General features: G+C 32.4%; 2 protein-coding genes across 3 annotated transcripts in view; one reads left to right on the top strand and one right to left on the bottom strand.

Annotated features, from left to right (window-relative positions):
• LOC140437336 (chitin synthase chs-2-like) overlaps positions 1-6504 on the bottom strand; it is an 81623-nt gene extending 75119 nt beyond the window's left edge. The window contains exons 1-2 of one of the 2 annotated variants that reach the window (XM_072526810.1): positions 6359-6429; positions 399-432 (exon numbers count right to left, since the gene is read on the bottom strand). The gene's annotated coding sequence lies outside the window, so the exon portion shown is untranslated. Of the gene's footprint in view, positions 1-398; positions 433-6358 lie in introns of both variants that reach the window. The other variant, XM_072526809.1, reaches the window with a different exon arrangement.
• Positions 6505-18122: 11618 nt separating this feature from the next.
• Positions 18123-21767, top strand: part of LOC140437334 (glutamate receptor ionotropic, kainate 2-like) — an 87263-nt gene continuing 83618 nt past the window's right edge. The window contains exon 1 of the mRNA XM_072526808.1: positions 18123-18316. Within this exon, the coding sequence (XP_072382909.1) occupies positions 18226-18316 (91 nt within the window). The 5' untranslated portion in view covers positions 18123-18225. The remainder of the gene's footprint in view (positions 18317-21767) is intronic.

The raw sequence follows: 21767 nt of genomic DNA, 5'->3' as shown, positions 1-21767 counted from the left end.
AAAAATCTCAAAAAAAAAACCGGTATTTGTTTCTATAAGTTTTTATAGTAAATCCAAGTTTATCTTAAAAACACTCTAATCTTATCAACGTTAATGTCAATTTTCTAATAAATGATGAATCAGTTTAATCAATTTAAATAACAATTTCTAACCCAAGAGTTTTAATTATATTTCTTTTCATATAGGAGATTGTAAATAATAATACATAGATATATAATAAAACGTGGATTTTTGGTTTTCAAGATTTGAGTAATTTTTAGGTTAGAGTTTATTTTATTTTTGAACGAATAATAGGAAAAGACAAGGCTGGTTTCAGAGGTGGTAAATCGAAAATTTATCAGATTGCAACCCTGAGACAAATTTTAGAAAAAACACTAGAATGTGGCCTAAATACTCACCAAATATTTATATACTGCAAGGCAGCCTACGACCCTGTAAATAGAAGAAAAAGGTTTAAAGCTATGAAAGAGCTAGGAATACAAAATCATTGGGTAAGTTTAACAACAATAACCTTTGAGAAAGCTGAATGTAGAGTACGAGCCTAACCCCTCTCGATTGCGAGAGGGGTTAGGCAAGGATGCGTCTTGTCTCCGACGCTTTTCAACGTGTACTCACAGGTCATATTCAGAAAAGCCTTATGGGAAAGAAAAGAGGGAATAAGAATTGGTGGAGAAATCATAAACACCATGAGATTTGCAGATGACACGGTAATTATGGCTGAGAGTATAGAAGAACTACAAACTTTACTAGATGCAATAAATAGTGAATGCATTCAAATGGGACTTGACATCAACACAGATAAGACCAAATTTATGATAGTATCAAGGAGTCCAATAAATAATGAACAACTAACTCTTGGTGGACAGCAAATAGAGAGAGTGACAAAATATAAATATCTGGGAGCTTACATCAACACAGAATTAGATCCAGACCAAGAGATCCGGGTACGAATAGAAATGGCAAGGGCAGCGTTCTTAAAATTCAAACAATTGTTCTGTGACAAAAATCTGAATACTGCGCTGAGACTGAGGTTTGTTGAAACTTACGTCTGGTCGCAACTATTGTACGGGGTAGAAACATGGACACTAAAAGCGCAAATAGTTAAAAAGATTGAAGCCTTTGAACTTTGGATATACCGGAGAATGTTGAGAATTCCATGGACTGCCAGGGTCACCAATGAGGAAGTGCTGAGAAGGATGGGTCGAGACAAAAAATTGTTGAGAACGATAAAAGCACTCAAGACTGCATACCTTGGACACATACTAAGAAATAATAAATATAGTCTTCTGCAGGTCATCATGCAGGGTAGAGTCGATGGCAAAAAGGGAATAGGTAGAAAGAGGAAGTCATGGCTGCGAAATCTTCGAGACTGGACAAACATGACTGTAGACGAATTATTCCACGTTGCAAAAGACAGAGAAGCTTTTAAAAATGTGGTCGCCAACCTCCGTTAATGGGGACGGCATAGGAAGAAGAAGAAGAAGAAGAAGGAGAAGAAGAAGAAGAGTACGAATCGCGAGTAAATTATCTGAACCTTAAAACAAATAACGGACTGCACCAAGGAACCCTCTCCTCTTCTGTATACTGTTCAAACTGGCTCCGAAAAAAGTAATATGTAAGCCACAAATCACAACCACGGGTTCAGGGTTCAATATATAATAAATCAGTATAAATTCTTGCCTATGCTGATAATATCAATATTGTTGGAAGAACCGAGAACGCTGTAGGAGAGGCGTATATATAGCATTTAAAGAAGCAACTACAAAAATGGGCTTAATAATAAACATAAATAAAACGAAGTACGTAAACATAAGCACGCAACCACAAATCCTACGGCCACTTGTTATAGAAAATATTGAATTTGTATACCTGCGAGCGCTCGTCATGAATGCAAATGATGAAAATAATATTACCGTAGAGATAAAGGTAAAACTTAACAAAACAATAATACGCACGATCCTAAAATGTTCAGGTCTCTGAACGAGGTTCAGAGACCTGGACTCACCAAAGCCATCTACTTAAGTAAAAGACGACACCTGGACTATAACAGAAAGTAATGAAAACATGTTAGAAACAGTTAGTTAGAAACATGTTAGTTACATTTAGAAAGAAAAGTATTAAGGCGAATCTATGGAGTGGTGAATGACAATGAAGTGTGGGGAAGAATATGTAACTTACTTACACGAACTTTATAGAATATGCAGAGTTTGACAGAGTAAGACTCAAAGATGTAATCCATCTTGTGTATAATAGAGAAGTTCCCCTAAATATTATCAAAACTATCGAAAACATCTATCAAAACAACAAAATGGAAGTCAGAATAGATGGACAACTTACAGAATCTATAGAAATAGACAGCGGAATAGGACAAGGGGATGCATTGAGCCCCATGCTCTTCAATTTGATCATGGATGAAATCATCAAAATCGTTAACAAAGGAAGAGGATACAGAATGGGAAACAAAGAAAGAAAAATACTCTGTTACGCAATATTGATAGCCCAAGATGAAGATAGTCTGCAAAGACTGGTCCACAGATTTAAAATAAGAGCAAAAGAATTTAATATGACAAGCTTATTTTAGAAAACTAAAACATTAGTAGTCAACAAAGAACCAACCAGATGTAAAACAGAAATTGATGGCATCAGTATTTAACAAGTAATGGAAATGAAATACCTGGGAATTACACTGTCTAGCTATGGAGGGCTAAAGAGGGCAGAGACTAATACAGTTCTGCCTAGAAGCGAATTGCATTATAGCAAATACTTTGTTTCAACAACCTAAAAGACGACTTTATACCTGGAAATCTCCAGCTGATCAAGAAGGAAAGGTAGTCAGAAATCGACTACATTATCATTAGCAGAAGGTTTAGAAACAGTACTACACCTGCAAAAACATTCCCAAGTGCAGAAGCATCAACTAATCATAATCTGCTCTGTGCTGGATTCAAACTAAAGTTAAAAATAATAAAAACCCCGACAGCTCAAAAAAAAACATAATAATCGACTCCTAAGAAATGCCGAAATAGCAGATGAGTTCGGAAATAAGATAAATCATAGAATTAAAAAACAGCTAGAAAGATCTGAACAAGAAAATATCAGACAAAATATAGATATAATGAATTCCGCCATGGTTACCATAGCAGACGAAGTTTTGAAATCAGAAAAAGAGCCAGTAAAGAAAAAGGATTGGATGACCGATAACATACTAAACCTTATTCAGCAAAGAAAAAATTGCAAAAATAAAGATGGGACTCGATATAGAGAAATATATCGACAAATAAGATACGAGGTTAAGCGAGCAAAAGAGGCCTGGATGGAACAGAGATGTCGTGAGATAGAAGAACTACAAAGAAAACATGACGAGTTTAATATACACAAAAAACTTAAAGAAATTACCTACACTCAGAGAAAAGGAACTCCTCACTTTATGAGAAACTTCAAAGGTAAAATTATTCTCGACTTAAACGAAAAAAAGGAAGAATGGACCAACTACATAAAAGAGCTCTTCCTGAATACGAGCCCACCACTTAACACCACAAAGTATACGAATGCTGGTCCTAGTATTTTAAAAGCAGAAATAGAGAAAGCCATCAAACAAAGCAAACATGGGAAATCTCCAGGCCCTGACCAAATACCATCAGACAAGCTCAAACTTCTAGACGACAATGTCTCAGAACTAACAAACATTTATAACCACATACACAAAACTGGAACACTGCCACGAATATGGTTGGAGTCTACATTTATCCTACTTCCAAAAAAACCTAATACATTATCATGTAAAGACTTTAGACTACTTCGTCTCATGAGCCACTCTCTCAAGCTACTTATTCTTAATAGAATCAAGCAGAAATGTGAAGACACAATGGGAAATAAACAATTCGGTTTCAGAGAAGAATTGGGAACAAGGGAAGCTTTGTTCTCAATGCTAACACTACTTCAACGATCATGGGAAGTACAGAAACCAATTCGGTTTCAGATAAGGATTGGGAACAAGGGAAGCTTTGTTCTCAATGCTAACACTACTTCAACGATCATGGGAAGTACAGAAACCAATTTACGTCTGTTTTATAGATTTTGAGAAGGCGTTTGATAGGGTTCAATATGGTAGGCTGTTCGGTATGGTATCTAGTAATGATTGGAATAGATGATAAAGATCTGAGACTTTTACAACATCTATATTGGAATCAAGAAGCTTGTAAAAGAAACAGACAAAATTTGTATTCAAAGAGGTGTTAGACAAGGTTGTGTGTTGTCCCCAACTTTGTTTAACTTTTACTCAGAAATAATTTTTAACGAGGCCTTGGAAGGGCAATGTGGAGTTCGAATCGGGGGAGAAACTATTAACAACATCAGATATGCAGATTACACCGCGATAATGGCTGAAAGTATCGAAGATCTTTAATTCCTTATAGATGGAGTTACTAGAGAATGTTCTAATAACGGACTAAGCGTAAATACGACAAAGACAAAGTTACTTGTGGTTAGTAAACAAGACCCTATACAACTAATTGTCAATAATGAACCGATAACAAAAGTTAACCATTTTAAATACCTAGGATGTTGGATAACCAAGACATGAAATCCGGATGAAGAAATTAAAACTCGTATAGAAATTGCAAGAGGAGCATTTATGAAACTTAGATCTATTCTGAGCAATTCTCAGTTGAACTTACAGCTGAGAATTAAGTTCCTAAAATGTTATGTGTATCCTGTATTACTGTATGGATGTGAAACCTGGATTATGAAGGTTAACATGATGAACAAATTAGAAGCCTTCGAGATCTGGTTATATCGTAGAATGTTCAGAATATCATGGGTTCAACACATTTTAAACAGAGAAGTCTTGAACAGAGTAGGTCAAGGTGAAGGCCACTTAATAAAGATGATAAAAAAGAGAAAACTCGAATGTCTGGGGCATATAATGAGAGGAAGCAGATACAGGATACTCAACGGAAAAAGAGGAATTGGTAGAAAGAAATACTCATGGCTCCTTGGTTGAAACCTTCGTCAACGGACTGGCTTATCAGCAAATGAATTATTACATGCCGCGCAAGATTGAGAACGATATCGGCAAATCGTCATGGAAGCTTCTTCTTCTTCTTCTTGTGCCACTTCTATCGGAGATTGGAAATCATCAAGGCTATCCTGACCTTGTTTACAGCTGATCTAAAGAGTTCATTAGTGGTACAGACAAACCACTCTCTCAAATTACGCAACCATGACATTCTTTCATGGAAGCTACTCACGCCTAAAACTTGGGCACGGTACTCAAAGAAGAAGAAGAAGCTATGGAGACCTGGACAAAGAAGTGAGAGAACAAGTATACAAAGCAAATAGACTGTCAGGATGCCTTAATAATACTATATGGCGAAACAGACACATTAACACTGAGGTGAAGTCAAGAATTTATAAAGCCAGTGTAAGACAAATAATGACATATGCCTCAGAAACAAGACCCGACACAGCCACAATACAAAGGCTACTGGAAACTGCAGATATGAGAGTACTGAGCAGAATTACAGGAAATACGCTGAGAGATCGAAAGAGAAGAGAAGACATTAGAAGAAAATGTAACTTACAGTGTATACATGAATGGACACAAAATAGAAAAAAAAATGGAACAACCACATAAGCAGAATGGAGGAGACCCGTTTCATCAAAATTGCAAGAGATAAGTCACCATTCGGCAGAAGAAGTATCAGACGACCGCGTAAAAGATGAAGTGACAACCTTCCATAGAGGTATTAATCCGCCAATGAACAAGCAGAATTGCTTATAAAGAGGAAGAAGGAAGAAGACTTACCCAGTTATATCACGTGCTATGGTGCCTTCCTGGTCTCCCAATTTAGTTACCCATTTTATTAATTAGCTCTTTAAACAACACAACAAACAACACTTAGCATCTCAGCCGTATAATATTGCACAATACTGCAGCTGCGTAATAAAATACAACTCAATTTTTCACCAATTTTAACACTAAATTACAAAAAAATAATTTATTACTGCTTATCACACATAAATTTCTGAAAAAACATAGTTTCATATTGTTTAAAAAAAATATCAAAATACTGTAGACAAATTAATATTTGTAATTTCACAAGGTTTATCCTCTTTTAAATATTCCATAGTCCTAAGTTTTAAAAGTCCTACGTTTTGAAATTCGCAATAAATGGAAAATATACGATGGATGGCATTTTCTGCACCTGCGTGTATAAACTATATAATAAACATTGAACTTAACAGAAATGGAAATGATGATTTAACGGATAACGCCAATATTTTTACATTGTCTCTTGGACAGTTTTCGACTAGGTACCTGTAAATATTTCGTAAATTCATTATACCTAATTCTTACCTTGCTCGGTAGGCCTCAATTCAAGATATTATTCCTTATTCTACGACTGTATTTACGCACACTTAAACAAAACTGTGTTTTTACGAATTTTACTTGAAATGGTTATTGTAAATCTTATCAATCGTTTTGATAAGATATTAAAATCATTGATTAAGATTTTTTCGACGGAAATGAGACAATAGAATCTTGTACAAGTTCCATCATAAATTATCTATCAGGTATTTGAAAATACCTGGAAAATATATGCAATAGGTAGGTAATACAATAAAATTTGATAGCAGTGATGATATGATAAATTCATTTATTGAGGTTTACATTATTTTTGGAAACACATATTTCTTCCTGGAAGTGTCTAGTAAGTGGATGTTTCTTTTAAATAAAAATTTATAGTTAAAGCAAATAACTATCATTAGAACTTTCAAAAATAAAGAAATAATAATTATTCATGTAGATCAGGGATGCACAGACTTATTAAGACTAGGGGCCACTCGGGCAAATCATGAACTGATGGCGGGCCGGCCGCCAGAAGTATAGGTAATTAAAGACAATAAAGAATTGATAATAATTTATTAAAATTGAAAAATAATTTATTAATTTGAAGCGTGGCACTGCATAGTGCTTACAATCTTTTTTATATTTGGCTCAAATTTACTTGTAGCAACACCTAAAACTGCTTCCAAACTTTCATTTGAAATGATTGTAATTTCCAGAATTCAACTGTGATCTGAAAAGTGTCAGCTTGCATTGAAAGGATGATACATGAGCGTAGAGCTGGGATATCAGTTGATTTTTGCCTTGAAATCAGGATTTTTAAGTTCCGGGACATCCCTTTGCTTTTCCGCCAGAAATATTCCAATTTCTTCTATTAAATTTAGAAATCGTTCCAGTGTCAATCCACGACTTAGCCACCTTACTTCTGTATAATACAGTAAATCTCCGTATTCGCTTTCGATGTCATCAAGGAATTGTTTGAATTGTCTGTGATTGAGTCCTCGTGATTTTATGAAATTTACAATCGAAACTACCACTTTCATGACATTTTGAAATTCAATTTTTTTAGAACAGAGGGCTTCTTGGTGTATAATGCAGTGAAACTGCATAAGATCTTCAGCGTTTATGTTTTTTTCTTGCAGGTGCTTTTTCAGCAAAGTAACTAGCCCGGAATTGACACCAATCATCGAAGGAGCACCGTCAGTCTCATTCCTAATAACTCTTCTAAGACTTCAAAATCTTGTGTAACACCTCGTATGAATATGAGAAGTTGAGCTGTGGAACTAATATCAGTGGATTCGTCGAGTGCTAATGAAAAAAATTCAATGATCTTAGTTTTTTCAATTAATTGTTCCGCAATATTACCTGACAAAGATATTATTCGTCTTTGGATAGTCATACGATTCAGTTGAATTTTCTCAAACTTTTTTGATGCTTCTGGACACATTTTCTTAGCGGCAATTTCTATGCATTCTTTTACAAAATCGCCATCATTGAAGGGGCGACTTCGCTTTGCTATCATTCGAGAAATTTCATAACTAACTTCTGTAGCTGTTTCTGAATCTTGAATGGGTTTTGTAAACATAGCTTGCTGACCAATAAGCTCCCGTTTTAAAGACAACATTTTTTGCTTTCTTAATTCGCCTGTAAACTTGGTAAAAGAAGGATGCTGCGTTTCATAGTGCCTTTTTACATTATATTCCTTTGCAATCGCAACAGAATTCTTGCAAATTAAACAAACGACTTTGTTATGCGACCATACAAAAAAGTATTTCTCAGTCCAAATTTCTTGAAACTGCCGATTTTCATCTTGAACCTTACGTTTTTTACTAGGTCCTGGCTTCTCCATGTTGCGTTCTAATCCTGGCTAGGATTAACACAGCACCTGAAAACAATTACAGGACCTACTTAAATTACCCATCCTTTTTTAATTATCAAAAATAATTGATTGAATATTATTCCTAAGAAATTTTAAGATTTTTATACAGATTTTATATCTGAAATAATGACGTAATTATTACAATTAGAGAAATTCTGATAAAAATAGTAATTTCTTTGTTTTATTTTAATATTTGGCCAACATTAAAGCTAAATTTGATTAAATAGGTAGGGAAACACTTATTAATAACAGAGTTTTACTGACGATTTCACGACACAATTATACACGGCACTTGACGGGTTAACACTGCAATAGTAAATCGACGTGTAACTGTACTCTGTGCATACGACTGTGGAAGCTTCTATTCCTACGCGAGCAATCGGGAATTCGGGACTAATGCTATCTCGCTTGCACGCACCGCGCTAGAAAATTCTTGATTTCTCTACTATTTTAAACTTTATATAAAGGCAGCAAGCGATGTTACTTGACTTAGCATTTTTGGGCACTAGATTCAAATAGCGCGCGCGAGATTCATATTTTTTTTTGTTTTATTCTGGAATAGAATTCAATAGTTTTCGAATGTACAAGAGTATTATTTTTGCTGTCTGCGAGCCACCAGTATTCGGCCGGCGGGCCGCATGCGGCCCGCGGGCCGCGGTCTGTGCATCCATGATGTAGATCGTACTGCTTGCCGGGCCTTTGCACTCACTTCGATGTGAGTAGTCTAGAGATTCTAAAATGAATATGAGTCTTACATTATAATATGTTGTTGGATCGGGTATGTTAATAAATGAGCATTACGATAAGAGCGTACAGTTTGGTGTTACTCATTTCATTGTTCCCTATTGGTAGGGTTCAGACGTTAGACAACTTGAAAACACACCTACAGTTGACCGATGGAGGTGCAGCTTTTTATTTCCTTTCTTCTGATTTAGTGTTTTCCCCAAATGTATCTTTCGACTATATCTCTTCCATGTGTCCCGATTTTGTGCCTTGTTCATTAATTTTTCCTCATTGATTTTTTGATATCGTCGTAATTACTGGTCATTGCATACTTTCTTTATTCTTTTTACGTTTGCCATTGTGATGTTTTTCTATTATGATGTATCTGTGCTAAAGTTTTTCTAAAATTGTCCATCCTTGCTATATGGCCGGATTATATCTCTATTTATTTTTCTTTATGGCTATAAGGATATCTTTGATTTTGGTTATTCACGAAATTTTTTTTAATATTAAGTCTCTTTTCCACTAACAGAACCTCTTTCTCCTATGTGCCATCTCTGTTGAGGTTGGCGACCATTACGACAAATTCGTTTCTATCCTGAAATGCGTGTATTTGGTTATTATCGTTGGTGTTTGTCCACTCTCTTATATTTCTCAGCCACGATTTCTCCTTTAGACCTATACTTCTTCTTCCATGTATCTTTCCCTCCAAGATTAGTTGTAGCTAATCATATTCAGTGTGGTACATGATATGAGCGAGGTAAACAGTTTTTTCTCATTTTTATTGATTTTCCTGTGTTATGCGTTGGCTGCCCATCATGTTTCTTAGCATACGTAGGTAGACCCACATTTTAGACGCTTGTAGCTTTTTTAAATCTTCCTCTCCAGGAAGATTAAAGATCAGTTTATATTTCTTTCAAAATATTCATCTTTTATCTTTATAACATGATTGCAACGTTTTTTTCATTCTTCAATACCGATTTTATTAAATTCTTCATCTGCTAATTTTCTTACGTCCTTAAGTTACGTCCTCAACCGTAAAGCGGTGTGGCCGTATTCTCGACACAACTCATCAATTGCGTATGTTACATATCGTTCCTTATGAAATTTAATGAGTTTAACTATTACTGAATTAGGTCGTATGTTGGGTATTAACTTCTTTCTTAGTCATTTCTCGTAATTTACCGAATTCATTTCGGAATGATAATCTCCAGATGTGGTCCCTGATTTGAATATCAACAAACTATTTTTAATAAATCCATTTCTCCTCCAGCGTAAACTATTATGAGCCTTTGGCCTTTAGAAAAAGCAGAACATAAGCCTTTTGTGCAATCGTTTGTCCAATTTTTCGAGGAAGTATGTCGGCTGTGTATGTATGTTTCATCTAAATAAACGATTCATCTATTTTGCCTTCTGAAATGTCTCAAAGTTCTTATTTCCATTTTTTTCTACCAAAAATTTTATTATTATTTTGTGTTTTTCTAAATCTAAATTGCATTTTTTAAGGACTCTTATTGAAGTTTGTGACATATGGATATCTAACTCTTCCGTAATTTTAATATTTAACCGTTTAACAGTAACACGAAACGTTTCTGTTTTATGAAAATTATATATTATTCGGCGAATGTCCCTAATTTGGTATTCAGGTAGATTCGTAATTGTTGATTTCTTAACGAAGTTTTTTCTTGGACTGGAAAATGTAACTTTTCCAGTTGTTTCCATTGACTCTTTACTGTACTCTCTTGACAATTATTTTAACGGTAGTATTAGAAATACCCAAAACAAAATCACTTTATATTTATTTATAATACTTGCATTTATTATGACTTGTTCTGTCTCTTTGACACCAAGTCAAGCTTGTCATACAATTTCCAAATACTGTAAACATCGAAAAAAATATTTGCATTTGTTTAAAAATGATATCATTTCATAAACTAAGCTAGGAATTACATGTAATTAGCATTTCTAACAGGATTTTTACGCATGATTAACGAAAACAAAACAGAAATTATCTTGATCATGAATTTTCTTGAATCAAGAATTTATTATTCTTATTTCACAAAATTGTTATCTTTTTGTACATTTTTTAGTAAGCTGGTTTTTATGTAAGCTAGATAAAAAAAAATTTAAAAAACTTAATGTAAACATATTCAATATAATATATTGAAACAATATTGAAAATTACGTTTCGTTATAAATAAACTACATAATATTTTTACCTGTTGCTTACAAAGTTTGCTGTTTAATATTTTATAAAGTTACCCCTTCTTTTTTTTTATCAAAGTATTTAAATACATTAAATCTTTGTCCCAATATCACGGATCTAACTTTTCATTTTCCACGATGGCAGACATTATCCAAATCACCAGTCACTTTGCAAATACAGACATAAGAAACAAACAATTACATCTGTGCATTAAAAATCGTTACTGACAAATAGTTTCACTACTGACGGTAAGCCAGAATAAGGTTTAAAGTGTAACTGGGCATCTGGACTTTTAAGTAAACGAAATCCGTTTTGTGAGCTTTTAGAATTCGATCAACTGTTTATTTTGTACTCATCTAGAGGCCTTCTTTAAGTCAATAAATCAAAATATGTCTAATAATAGTAAATCTACTTTTATCCATAGTGCCCTATGATATCTCATATGTCGCTATACGTTTAATAATAATGAAGATACTTCGTAGTGCCCTTTTTGTAGACGCCTTGTTTGTTTTTTCTATCTTAACATATTCTTTATATCCTTTACTTTCAATCCGACGAACTGTTATACCCCCACCACAAAACACTCAAAACGTATTTGAATCATCAATTTGTAAAATGAATTAGCAATAAATCGACCGTATCGTTTCAATAACAAAATAAGATTGAAATGTCAGTTGGTACTTCAGATTTCTTTCCTAGGTGACTCCGAAGTTATCGTACTGGACAAACAGTATATATATATATATATATATATATATATATATATATATATATATATATATATATATATATATATATACCTATAATATATATATATATATATATATACCTATATATATATATATATATATATATATATATATATATATATATTATGAGACTAAAGTGGAGATGGGCAGGACACATAGCCAGAATGACAGATGGGCGATGGACAAAGAGGTTATTATTGGAATGGAGGCCAAGGGAAGACAAGAGAAGCGTCGGTCGACCACCTACAAGATGGACTGACGATTTAAGTAGACTCAATAAAAACTGGATGAGAGCGGCGCAAGATAGACGGGGTTGGAAACATGAGGAAGAGGCCTATGTTCAGTAGTGGACTCTTGAGGCTGGATGATGATGATGATGATATATATACATATATATATATATATATATATATATATATATATATATATATATATATATATATATATATATATATATATATATATATATATATATATATATATATATTTAGAGGATCTGATATATATATATATATATATATATATATATATATATATATATATATATATATATATATATATATATATATATATATATATATATATATGTGTGTGTTTTGGATGAGTTGGAGTCAATAAAAGGGGCTATTATGTAACTATTTTTTATCTCCAGCTTTAAATTGTGTTTACAATTTATTTTCACGAGCTGCTAAAATACAAAATGTCTTATAAAGTGGATCTAGCAAAAAAAATATATTAACTCACCAAATAAAATTAGTTTGGTTAATAAAATAATAATATGCTGCTAAACATATTTCAAAAATACTGTTTTAAAAATTAGCTTATTTAATAAATGTTTCTCTTAAATTTTGTAACATAATTTTGAAAAACTTTTTTAAAACAAAAAACAATTGAATTTATAAATAAGTTAGAATAGCGACCAATTATAAATAAGCCTCAATGTCATGAATGCCAACTTCCAATTTTCACTTTTGACAAATTAATATTTCCAAAAACTAAAATTTTGTTAAATATTCCTTTTTATTTAATAATAAAAAAGAATATTTATTTATTATTAATAGATGCCTGAAAAATATAACAAGTATATGGAAAATTAAATTGCAATGTGATATTTTACTATTAAGAAATAATATAATAATACATTTTGCTTAGATTTTGAATTTCTGATCTTTTTTTTAAATTATTATCACTTCTGCTAATACAAACCAATTCTAAAAAGTCCTTTTGAATTTATTACGTTCATTATACAAATTACCAAAATCCATAATATGGTCTTTGTCGATTACATGCTCTGCTAAAGCACAAGATGATTTTTTAATTCTACAAACACTTTTGTGGGAAATAATACGATTTGACAAATTTCTTCCGGTCTCACCAACATACAGAGCTTCACACTGCGTACAACCAATGCTGTACACTACATTTGTTTTATCTAATTTGTCTATAGGATATTTAGTTTTAGAATATAAAGATGAAATAGTTATGATGTTCTTTGTTGCTATTTTTATATTGTCAATAACCTTTAGTATTTGTATTAATTTAGCTGTTAATGATGGTATAAAAGGTATAAAAGATGGTAAAAAAATGATAATAGATGTTCTGATTGTTGGATATAATGTTCTGAGATTTAGCAAAAAATGGTGTTGTTATTTATATTAACAGTATTAAAAAAAAAGCATCATATGTAGCATATCTGGAGGATAAAAGTTCTCAATTAAAATATTTTTTAACAATTGAAGGTCTTCTTGTAGATAATCTGGATGAGAAAGCCTTATGTCCTTGTCCTTGGTGGACAGTCACCTCATGAAAATTTGCATACAGCACTGTGTAAGTGCTTATTTTGGCTCTGGTCGTTCTTAATATGTATTTTCGTAAGTAATTGTTCTGAAATCTGGTGTTATTCCTTTCTTTTTGATGTGTTTAGCTAGTTTTGTTGATATCATGACTGTATATGTTATCAAACAAAAGGTATTGGGTTCTATGTAACATTCTATGATAGGCTGCCAGTTTATGTTGTGTGGGATGGGATGGTGCATTGTATATCGTTGTGTCAGTATGGGTAGGTTTATGAAATACGTATTCATAAATTATTTTTACAATAAAAACAATTTCCGTAAATTTTTGAAAATCGAAACGACAAAAAAATAAAATTTGTAATTTTAGTTACGATTAATTGTGGTTTAATCCCAGCTAAAAAATCTGTGCAAAACTAAAGTAGTAAATTCTAAGACACATTTGTTAAAAGTAATTAAATTTTCGCTACAACGATTAGAGAAAGTAGACCGTTCAAAGATACCAGACTAATTAACATTTTTGTTTTTATTTCTATTCTAATTCAATTGAAGCCGGCTTAACGTTTTTTCCTGAAAAAAGAACAGAGTTGTACTTGTGTCTTAAATCAAATGTCTAATATTATTTCAGAATAAATCTCAGATTTTTGATTTTTTCTTTTTTGATTCTTAAAAGGTAACTCATATATTCATTTTGCCCTTAATGAGGTGTATAGAGAGTTATGTCTTGTAAATTCCTTATAACAACATATTGAACAATCATTTTTCTGTTCAGCCTATACCTACGCTACAATTAATTGGAAGAATAACTAAGCAGGGAACAGTATGCAGGTTTAAAAAATATAATAAGCAGATAAAGATTGTTTAGCAGAAAATGGTTGACTTGGCCCATTGTTAAGACCGGTCCGCAGCGATAAGCAAACGAGGTAGACAGAGATGGTCTTTTGACAATTAACACTGACTAGACGGTACTCCTATAATAAAGCAAAGGATCTACAAAATTTACAATAATTACGACGACAAAAACAAAAAAAACGGGTGTGGCAGTCCAGTGGGACTGCCGGTAGAAGTTATACTTCTATACACGCGTTCACCGTTAAAAATTTATATAGGAGTCAATCTGCACAATCATTACATATGTAATGCTATCTAGGTAAGAGAGAGCAGAAAGAGAAAAAGAATTAGTTATATAGGTATATGGTGCATCGTTTGCTGTATATAAACATTTGACCTGTAATATGAGTATAGTAAATGAAGGATTGTATCAATATTTTAATGAAAATATATTTTTTTATTTTTATATAAGTATAAAAGGAGTTGAATGCAAAAAAAAATTTACACATACTCTGCAGTAAAATTCATTGTTTATTTTGTTATTAATATAAAAATTACAATACAATGTAAATTAAAATGTAATATTCATAAGTATTTAAAACTGCCAATATACATAAACTTACTTTACGAAGATAAAAATAAAAAACCAACAACTCGGATTATGTTGTAAATTTTCATTTTATTTTAAAATTTATGTTTTTTGCGTATATTACATATATTTAAAAAGATTAACGTGAGGTTTTTAAATATTTCAAAAATAAAAAAGGAAATTCATAATTAGGATTCAAACTCACAACCACCAGCATATGAACCAAACACGTAAAGGATTTGCCAATTAGACATGACACTAATGGATTTCAAAATTGACAGTTCTCGGTAAAACAGTGATTATTTTGAAATACAAAAGCCTAAAATAATTATAAACGTTTAATTTTAAATAATACAAAACATATCACATAAATAATAATATTAATACATAGTATATTATATAATATATTATATATTATATATATATATATATATACAATATTATATATATATATATATATATATATATATATATATATATATAATATATATATAATATTAAATATGAGAGAGAAAATGTATCTTCTGTCTCTCTTTTACTCATTATCTTACATATGTAATGGTTTCACAGATTCACTCTCATGCAAATTTCCAACGCCGACCGTGCGTATAGAAGTATAACTTCAATAACTTCAAAAACCGATGTAAAATATATTGCTTTGCCTTATATACCCGAAATGAATGTTTTCAAATGAGTTTTAAAATAAATTAAATCTATTTTTTTTTATTTATTTATGCCTCAACCTCATAGGGTCATAGAGTCATTGGCGTACAATTTAGAGTTTTACAATTTATTTAGTACATTTATGAAATGTAAGTATGATGTCAAATTTTTCATATCAGTTCCGTCACTTAATATTGTCTGTAAGGTATCTTGTAATTTATATTGAAGTCTCTCCATGCAATATAAAGGACACTCCAGTAAAATATGGCGAACACTGAGCATAATATCACATACGTTGCACTGTGATTTTAATTCACTCTCCAGCAGATGTTTATGGGTGATGGCGGTGTGGTCTATTCTCAGACGAGATAGGATGGTTTGATCTATACGCTTATTTGGGGTTGATTTCCAAGGTAATATGGAATGTTTTACTTCTCGTAAAATGCGTAAAAACTTCGGAAATGCGAAGTGGGAATTGAAACGTCAATAAACTTACTTTAACCTTTAATTGTGTGTTATTCCCATTTAAATAGTAATTACTTTAACATGCCACAAGAAAATAGCTTCAGAACAATATCTTGAAGGAAAGGTATTGAGAAGAATATTGGGACCCATTTGCGATAATAGTATATGGAGTAGAAGAAGAAGCTTTCTATATCAAATTCTACAAAAATACAAAGATTGCACTGGGCCTTATAATAATGGAAAATACCAGAACACCTAGTAGAACGCTAAGTGAAACTATGGTGGGACGTCAACTAGTAGGATCAAGAAGGACATGGATAGACAAAATTACAACTGGTGCTAGAGAGTTATTGAGGACGGATAACTGGAGGAGAGCAGAAGAAGGAAAAGGAGGCTTGGTGGCGGATGTTGGGGGAGATCAGAGGCTGACTTGGGCTGTAGGGCCATCTAGACAACCATAGCAGTCATACTTTCCTTAATAGTTATTTATTCTGCAAAAACAATTGAATACACATTATGTTGTCATAACTACCACATACGTTCCACAAGATACAGCCACTGGACGTCACAGTTTTTGCCCCATTAAAAATAGCATTAAGTAGAGAAATGGACATCTTTATAAAATCAAGGCACTACCAGCAAATTACACCATATGACTTAGCATCATTGTTTAACAATGCTTATGCTCGTATCGCTACAGTAGATAAGGCAGTTAAAGGATTAGAGGTGACTGCTATATCTCCTGTTAATCCAAACGTGTTCACTGATGAAGAATTTCTGGCTTCTAATACTTAGCAATCCAAACACATGTATATCCAAAACCAAACATATCATTTACAGAATTAATGCCAATATCCGGACCATCAAATACCCAGAAAAAAACTTTAAGACAGAAACAACATTAAGAGATTCTGACTTCAACACCCTTTAAGGAAATATTTGAACAAATAGAGAACAGACTTGCAAGTAAAATTGGTTGCACCAATAAAGAAATCGAAAAGAGATATGAAATGTAACACAAAAAAGATACCATCTAAACGCAGAATATGTAAGGAAGCGTCGTTATCTTCTGATGTGTAGAAAGTGTAGAGGAAAATAAGCTATGCGATGATGACGAACTTGACGATACGGCTCCAAATAAATACTGCATAATCTGCAAGGACTTTGATAAATATGGTGAGCTATGGTTTAAGATGGGTTCATCAAGAGTTAAGTTGCTACGAAAAAGCAAAAATGTATATTTGTGACTTTCGTAAATAATAACAATGCATATATATATCATAAAAAAGGCAAATGGCGGTATTACCCCAGACTTTCGGCAAATGCCGCTCAGTGTACATTTTTCTTAATATTTTTTTGCTCGCTAAAAAATTAGGTTTAATTTTTTTTTTATGGTACTTGTATTGAAAGTACTTGGAATAAAGTGTATAATCCGTATTTTACAACTTATTTTGCCTGTTTGTCTAGTAACAACAGTAACAATAGTAACATCAAAAGTTTTAAACTTTTTAAAAAACACAAATCTGTATGCTTTTTGGAAAGAAAAAAGGTTTTCCATTTCAAAGTATTAGCTATTGTAAACGAATGTAAAAATGTTTCAATTACCATTGGTAGCAGAGACCTACATTTCGAAATAAAACAAAATCAAAGGAAATATAGATCTTAGTTGATAAAATACTGTTTATATTTGAGTTATAAGGTACACAAATTGATTAAGACGTGTTTATAAATTCATTATAATTACATAAAGATTTGCGTCATTTTTTTTTTCATTGGAATTAAAATTGAGTAGTCCGGCCGTGCAAAAAGTTTACGCTATTTCTAGACGCTCTAAAAATTTTATTTTTGGCCCACATCCAACTAAAAGTGCCAGCAATACTCTCCAGTTGTTATACCCCAGGAAAAGAGGAATTTGGTTTTCGGAAATGTAGCTAATCGTTGACACACTTTTATTATAAACTTTTTGCTTTAGCTAAACATGGCTAAAACTGTGGTTTGGAGTGTTTTCTTGATTACTTCATGTTCATTATTCAATTACGTGACATGTGCAAAGACTGTTGTAACTATCGGTAAGTTTGAAATTTCCGGCAATAACATATTAAACACGTCAGTTGTGTGTGTGGTAAAAGATCATAATAGTCAAGTGATTGATGTCAGTAAATATAATTGTAAATTTTTGGAATGGTGATGTTTAACTCTACCCTAATCTACCATGGATTGCAATTACTTTAATTTTATCATCTTATTGTTAATATATAAAATGGTTTTTTATATTCATACATTTAGATTTGCCAGTTATTTCCAGTTGCTTACATTCCACCTGAATACCAAGATTTTTATTTGGAAATATTTTCTTGATCAACAGAAAATAAAAACTAAAACTTGTATTAATAAACATTGTAGGTGAGGTTTTCCGTTTAAGTATATTTTTTTTTATTTTAAGACTGTCATCAATAATGTTAACTTACAAATTTTAAATGGTTATAAAAAGTGATCTACTACAAATTTTAAGAACTGAAACTATGGCTACTAACTAAGAAAATTTGTGTGATTCATGTACTATTGGGTAAAGAACCTAGCATAAACAAATTGTGCCTATTTTAGTTTACACCACATCACACAATCTGTAGCGTCCATAGTTAAACGTACGCTTTTCTCAGTTTTCTCGAGAGCTCCCGATCTTTTGTTGTGTAAATCCAGTTTGTTGTAACCCTTTATATCTTATCCGTCCACCGTGTAGCAAGTTTTCTCCTACCTCTATATGCTTGAAATCTAGGACGTTAATCCATATTACGTTTAGTTCACCTAGTGTCATTCGTTTTGGCCACATGTCCGGCCCAGTTCCACTTCATCTGCGCTATTTTTTCTACAACATCTGTAATCTATATTCTGGCTTCTATGGCATTTGGAATTCTATCTCTTAGCGTTAATTCCAACAAAGGGGACGCACTCTGATTATTTCCACAATTTTTTTAGTAAAGTATTTTTATTAACGTCCCATGGGGTTGAAAGTCCCTTGTTATAAAACACAAACCGTTGTTTATTTATACACGTACGGCTCTTGTTTATTCGACCATCACATCTTATGACTTCACAGAAATATGTATGTATAACAATGACCTACATATTAGACATAAAATCGGAATTTACATGATAAGGAAGGTCAATATTATTATTACTATGTGTATCGACAGGTTCTACCCTAACCATTGTATAACAAGCTTGTAGTTTAAATTTTTAATAAACATATTTTATTGCAACGATATATTAAATTTGTCATCGAATGAATTAAAGATCCCTCGTCCCACCTGCGGAAAAATGACTAAATCACTCTAGCACCAATATAACCAAATTAATTTTCCCCCTGCTCTATTACTATCAATGACAATGTCTTAAAACTCCTTCTTGAACTATATTGTTTTTCATTTTTTTTAATGGGCGATTGAAATATTTGTTACGTCATTGTTAGTGACGTTATAAAAATTTTCCACTATTTGGAATTATTTTTTTTAACATTACTATGACTTAGTCATATACTCCATGACCTTCTGGGTCATGGACTATATGAGTATATTTTACTCCTTCTGCTGAATTTCTTCTCAATGTTTTAAAGCTTTTATTCTCTTACAATAATTCCGACATAGTTTCTCTATGGTATTTTTGTACAGCATTTCTTGATCTCTTTTGATATTTATTTGCTTATTCGTCTATACTCTGCCGTGTTTTTCTGTTTGACCCATCTTCTTTTTTCAATAGACACTTTCGTATGTTCTCTTATTTTGTCTTGATTCGTATTTTATTAGATAATGTATGGTGTTTACTTCAAGATCTACATCCTCTTTCAGAGCACTTACTATTTGGTTATTTATTTTCTCCAAATAGGTATACGCTTTCTATGTTTATCTACGGATTCTTACTTCGTTAGCATCTTTCTTGTTACGTGTTTGGTTTTTTACCTCTTTAAATTTTTTACTATTTTTCCTCTTACAGCTCGACGGTCACTACCTACTGTAAACTTATTCAACACACGTCCTGAACTATTTTTTTTTCTATTAGTTAACAGGTTAAGTTAGGTTCAATATGAGTGGACGCTTAACCACCCTTACACACGACCTAAGATATCTATTGTCGTTCATTTCTAGGTTAAAGTTGTCCTGTTAGCTTTGTCCTTTTAACAAAGTCTATTACGGTCTCTGGTAATACTTCTACAAAGTCGTAGGACTCGAATTTGACTTACCCATGCCCATTGAATTTGTCACCTGTGACAAAAAGCTTACCTGGAGATAGTCTGTTCAGGAACTTAAAGGAAACTGTACCCAAAGAATCAATCAACTTAAATCTATTGCTGATTACTCTTGGGGAGCTGATTAAGAGTCACTCCTTAAAATATACAGAGCGTTAATCCGCTCTAAGCTGGACTATTTCGGTATTCTTTATATGACATCCAGTAACTCCTCACTAAAATCTCTAAACATAAGTCAAAATACATCCCCACGACTATGTCTTGGTGTTTTTAAATCAAGCTCCGCTGAAAGTGTTTGTTTTGAATCTTTAGAGCCACATCTCTATCTAAGAAGGCAACGAGTTCTACTTTCATACTTTGTAAGAATATCAGCAAATCCAAGTATCCCGGCAATAAATCTAATGAATACCACATAGCCTCACCCAGCAAATGCATCTATTCACACATTTACGTTACCACAATTATTCTCTTTTTTATTAAATTATATCAATCTCTCAAATACTACTACTATTTATACTCCTAAGAGAGTTTCATGGATACACAATATTCTATCTAATATTTAATACTGATTTTTACAGATTCAGTAAAACAGAAATCGCAAACTCAATCCTTAGAAAATTCTTTTAAAATCTCATTAACTCAACATAATTTGATGAAATTTTATACATCGATGCGTCCAAGAATGAAGATGTATGCGACTACCTGGAAGCTGTAGTGTTTTCACCGAAAAATTATACGGAATACACCACTTTACTTCAAATGAAAGCAAAACAATCGCCATATGTATTGATTTCCTTTACTTTCCTTTCCTTTGCTTCTGACTCAGCCTTCAGAGAGGTCCAAACTCATACGGATCTTAAGATATGGTTAAACAAAAATTTTCAGCTCATGGGCAGACCTGTGGAATAAAATAAAAACTAAGCTGTACACAGATCAACCTAACTTCTTTCGCCCCAATGTCATCTATTAGAAGGAAAGAAAAATTAGTTATTCGCCAACTACAAATAGGGCACATACGTCTCACACGTGGATATCTTATCGCGTCAGAAAACCCTTTAGTATGCTACTACTGCACTACTCGACTTTCCATCAAACACGTGACAATGAACTGCCGTCAGTTTGATTTTTCTAGAAGCAACCACAACTTAAAAGGAAACCTAAAAGACATCCATAGTGTTCCAAACCGTTTTGACACTGTTTTAAAATTTCTAATTTCAGTTGCTCATTTTAGCTAATCTAACTAGTGTATGCCGTTAAGCTTTATTGTTCAGCTTCAC

Source organism: Diabrotica undecimpunctata, chromosome 3 (assembly GCF_040954645.1).
Source record: "Diabrotica undecimpunctata isolate CICGRU chromosome 3, icDiaUnde3, whole genome shotgun sequence".
Taxonomy (NCBI): domain Eukaryota; kingdom Metazoa; phylum Arthropoda; class Insecta; order Coleoptera; family Chrysomelidae; genus Diabrotica; species Diabrotica undecimpunctata.
The sequence above is the reverse complement of the archived record's forward strand: the minus strand, read 5'-3'. Positions and strand labels throughout refer to the sequence as shown.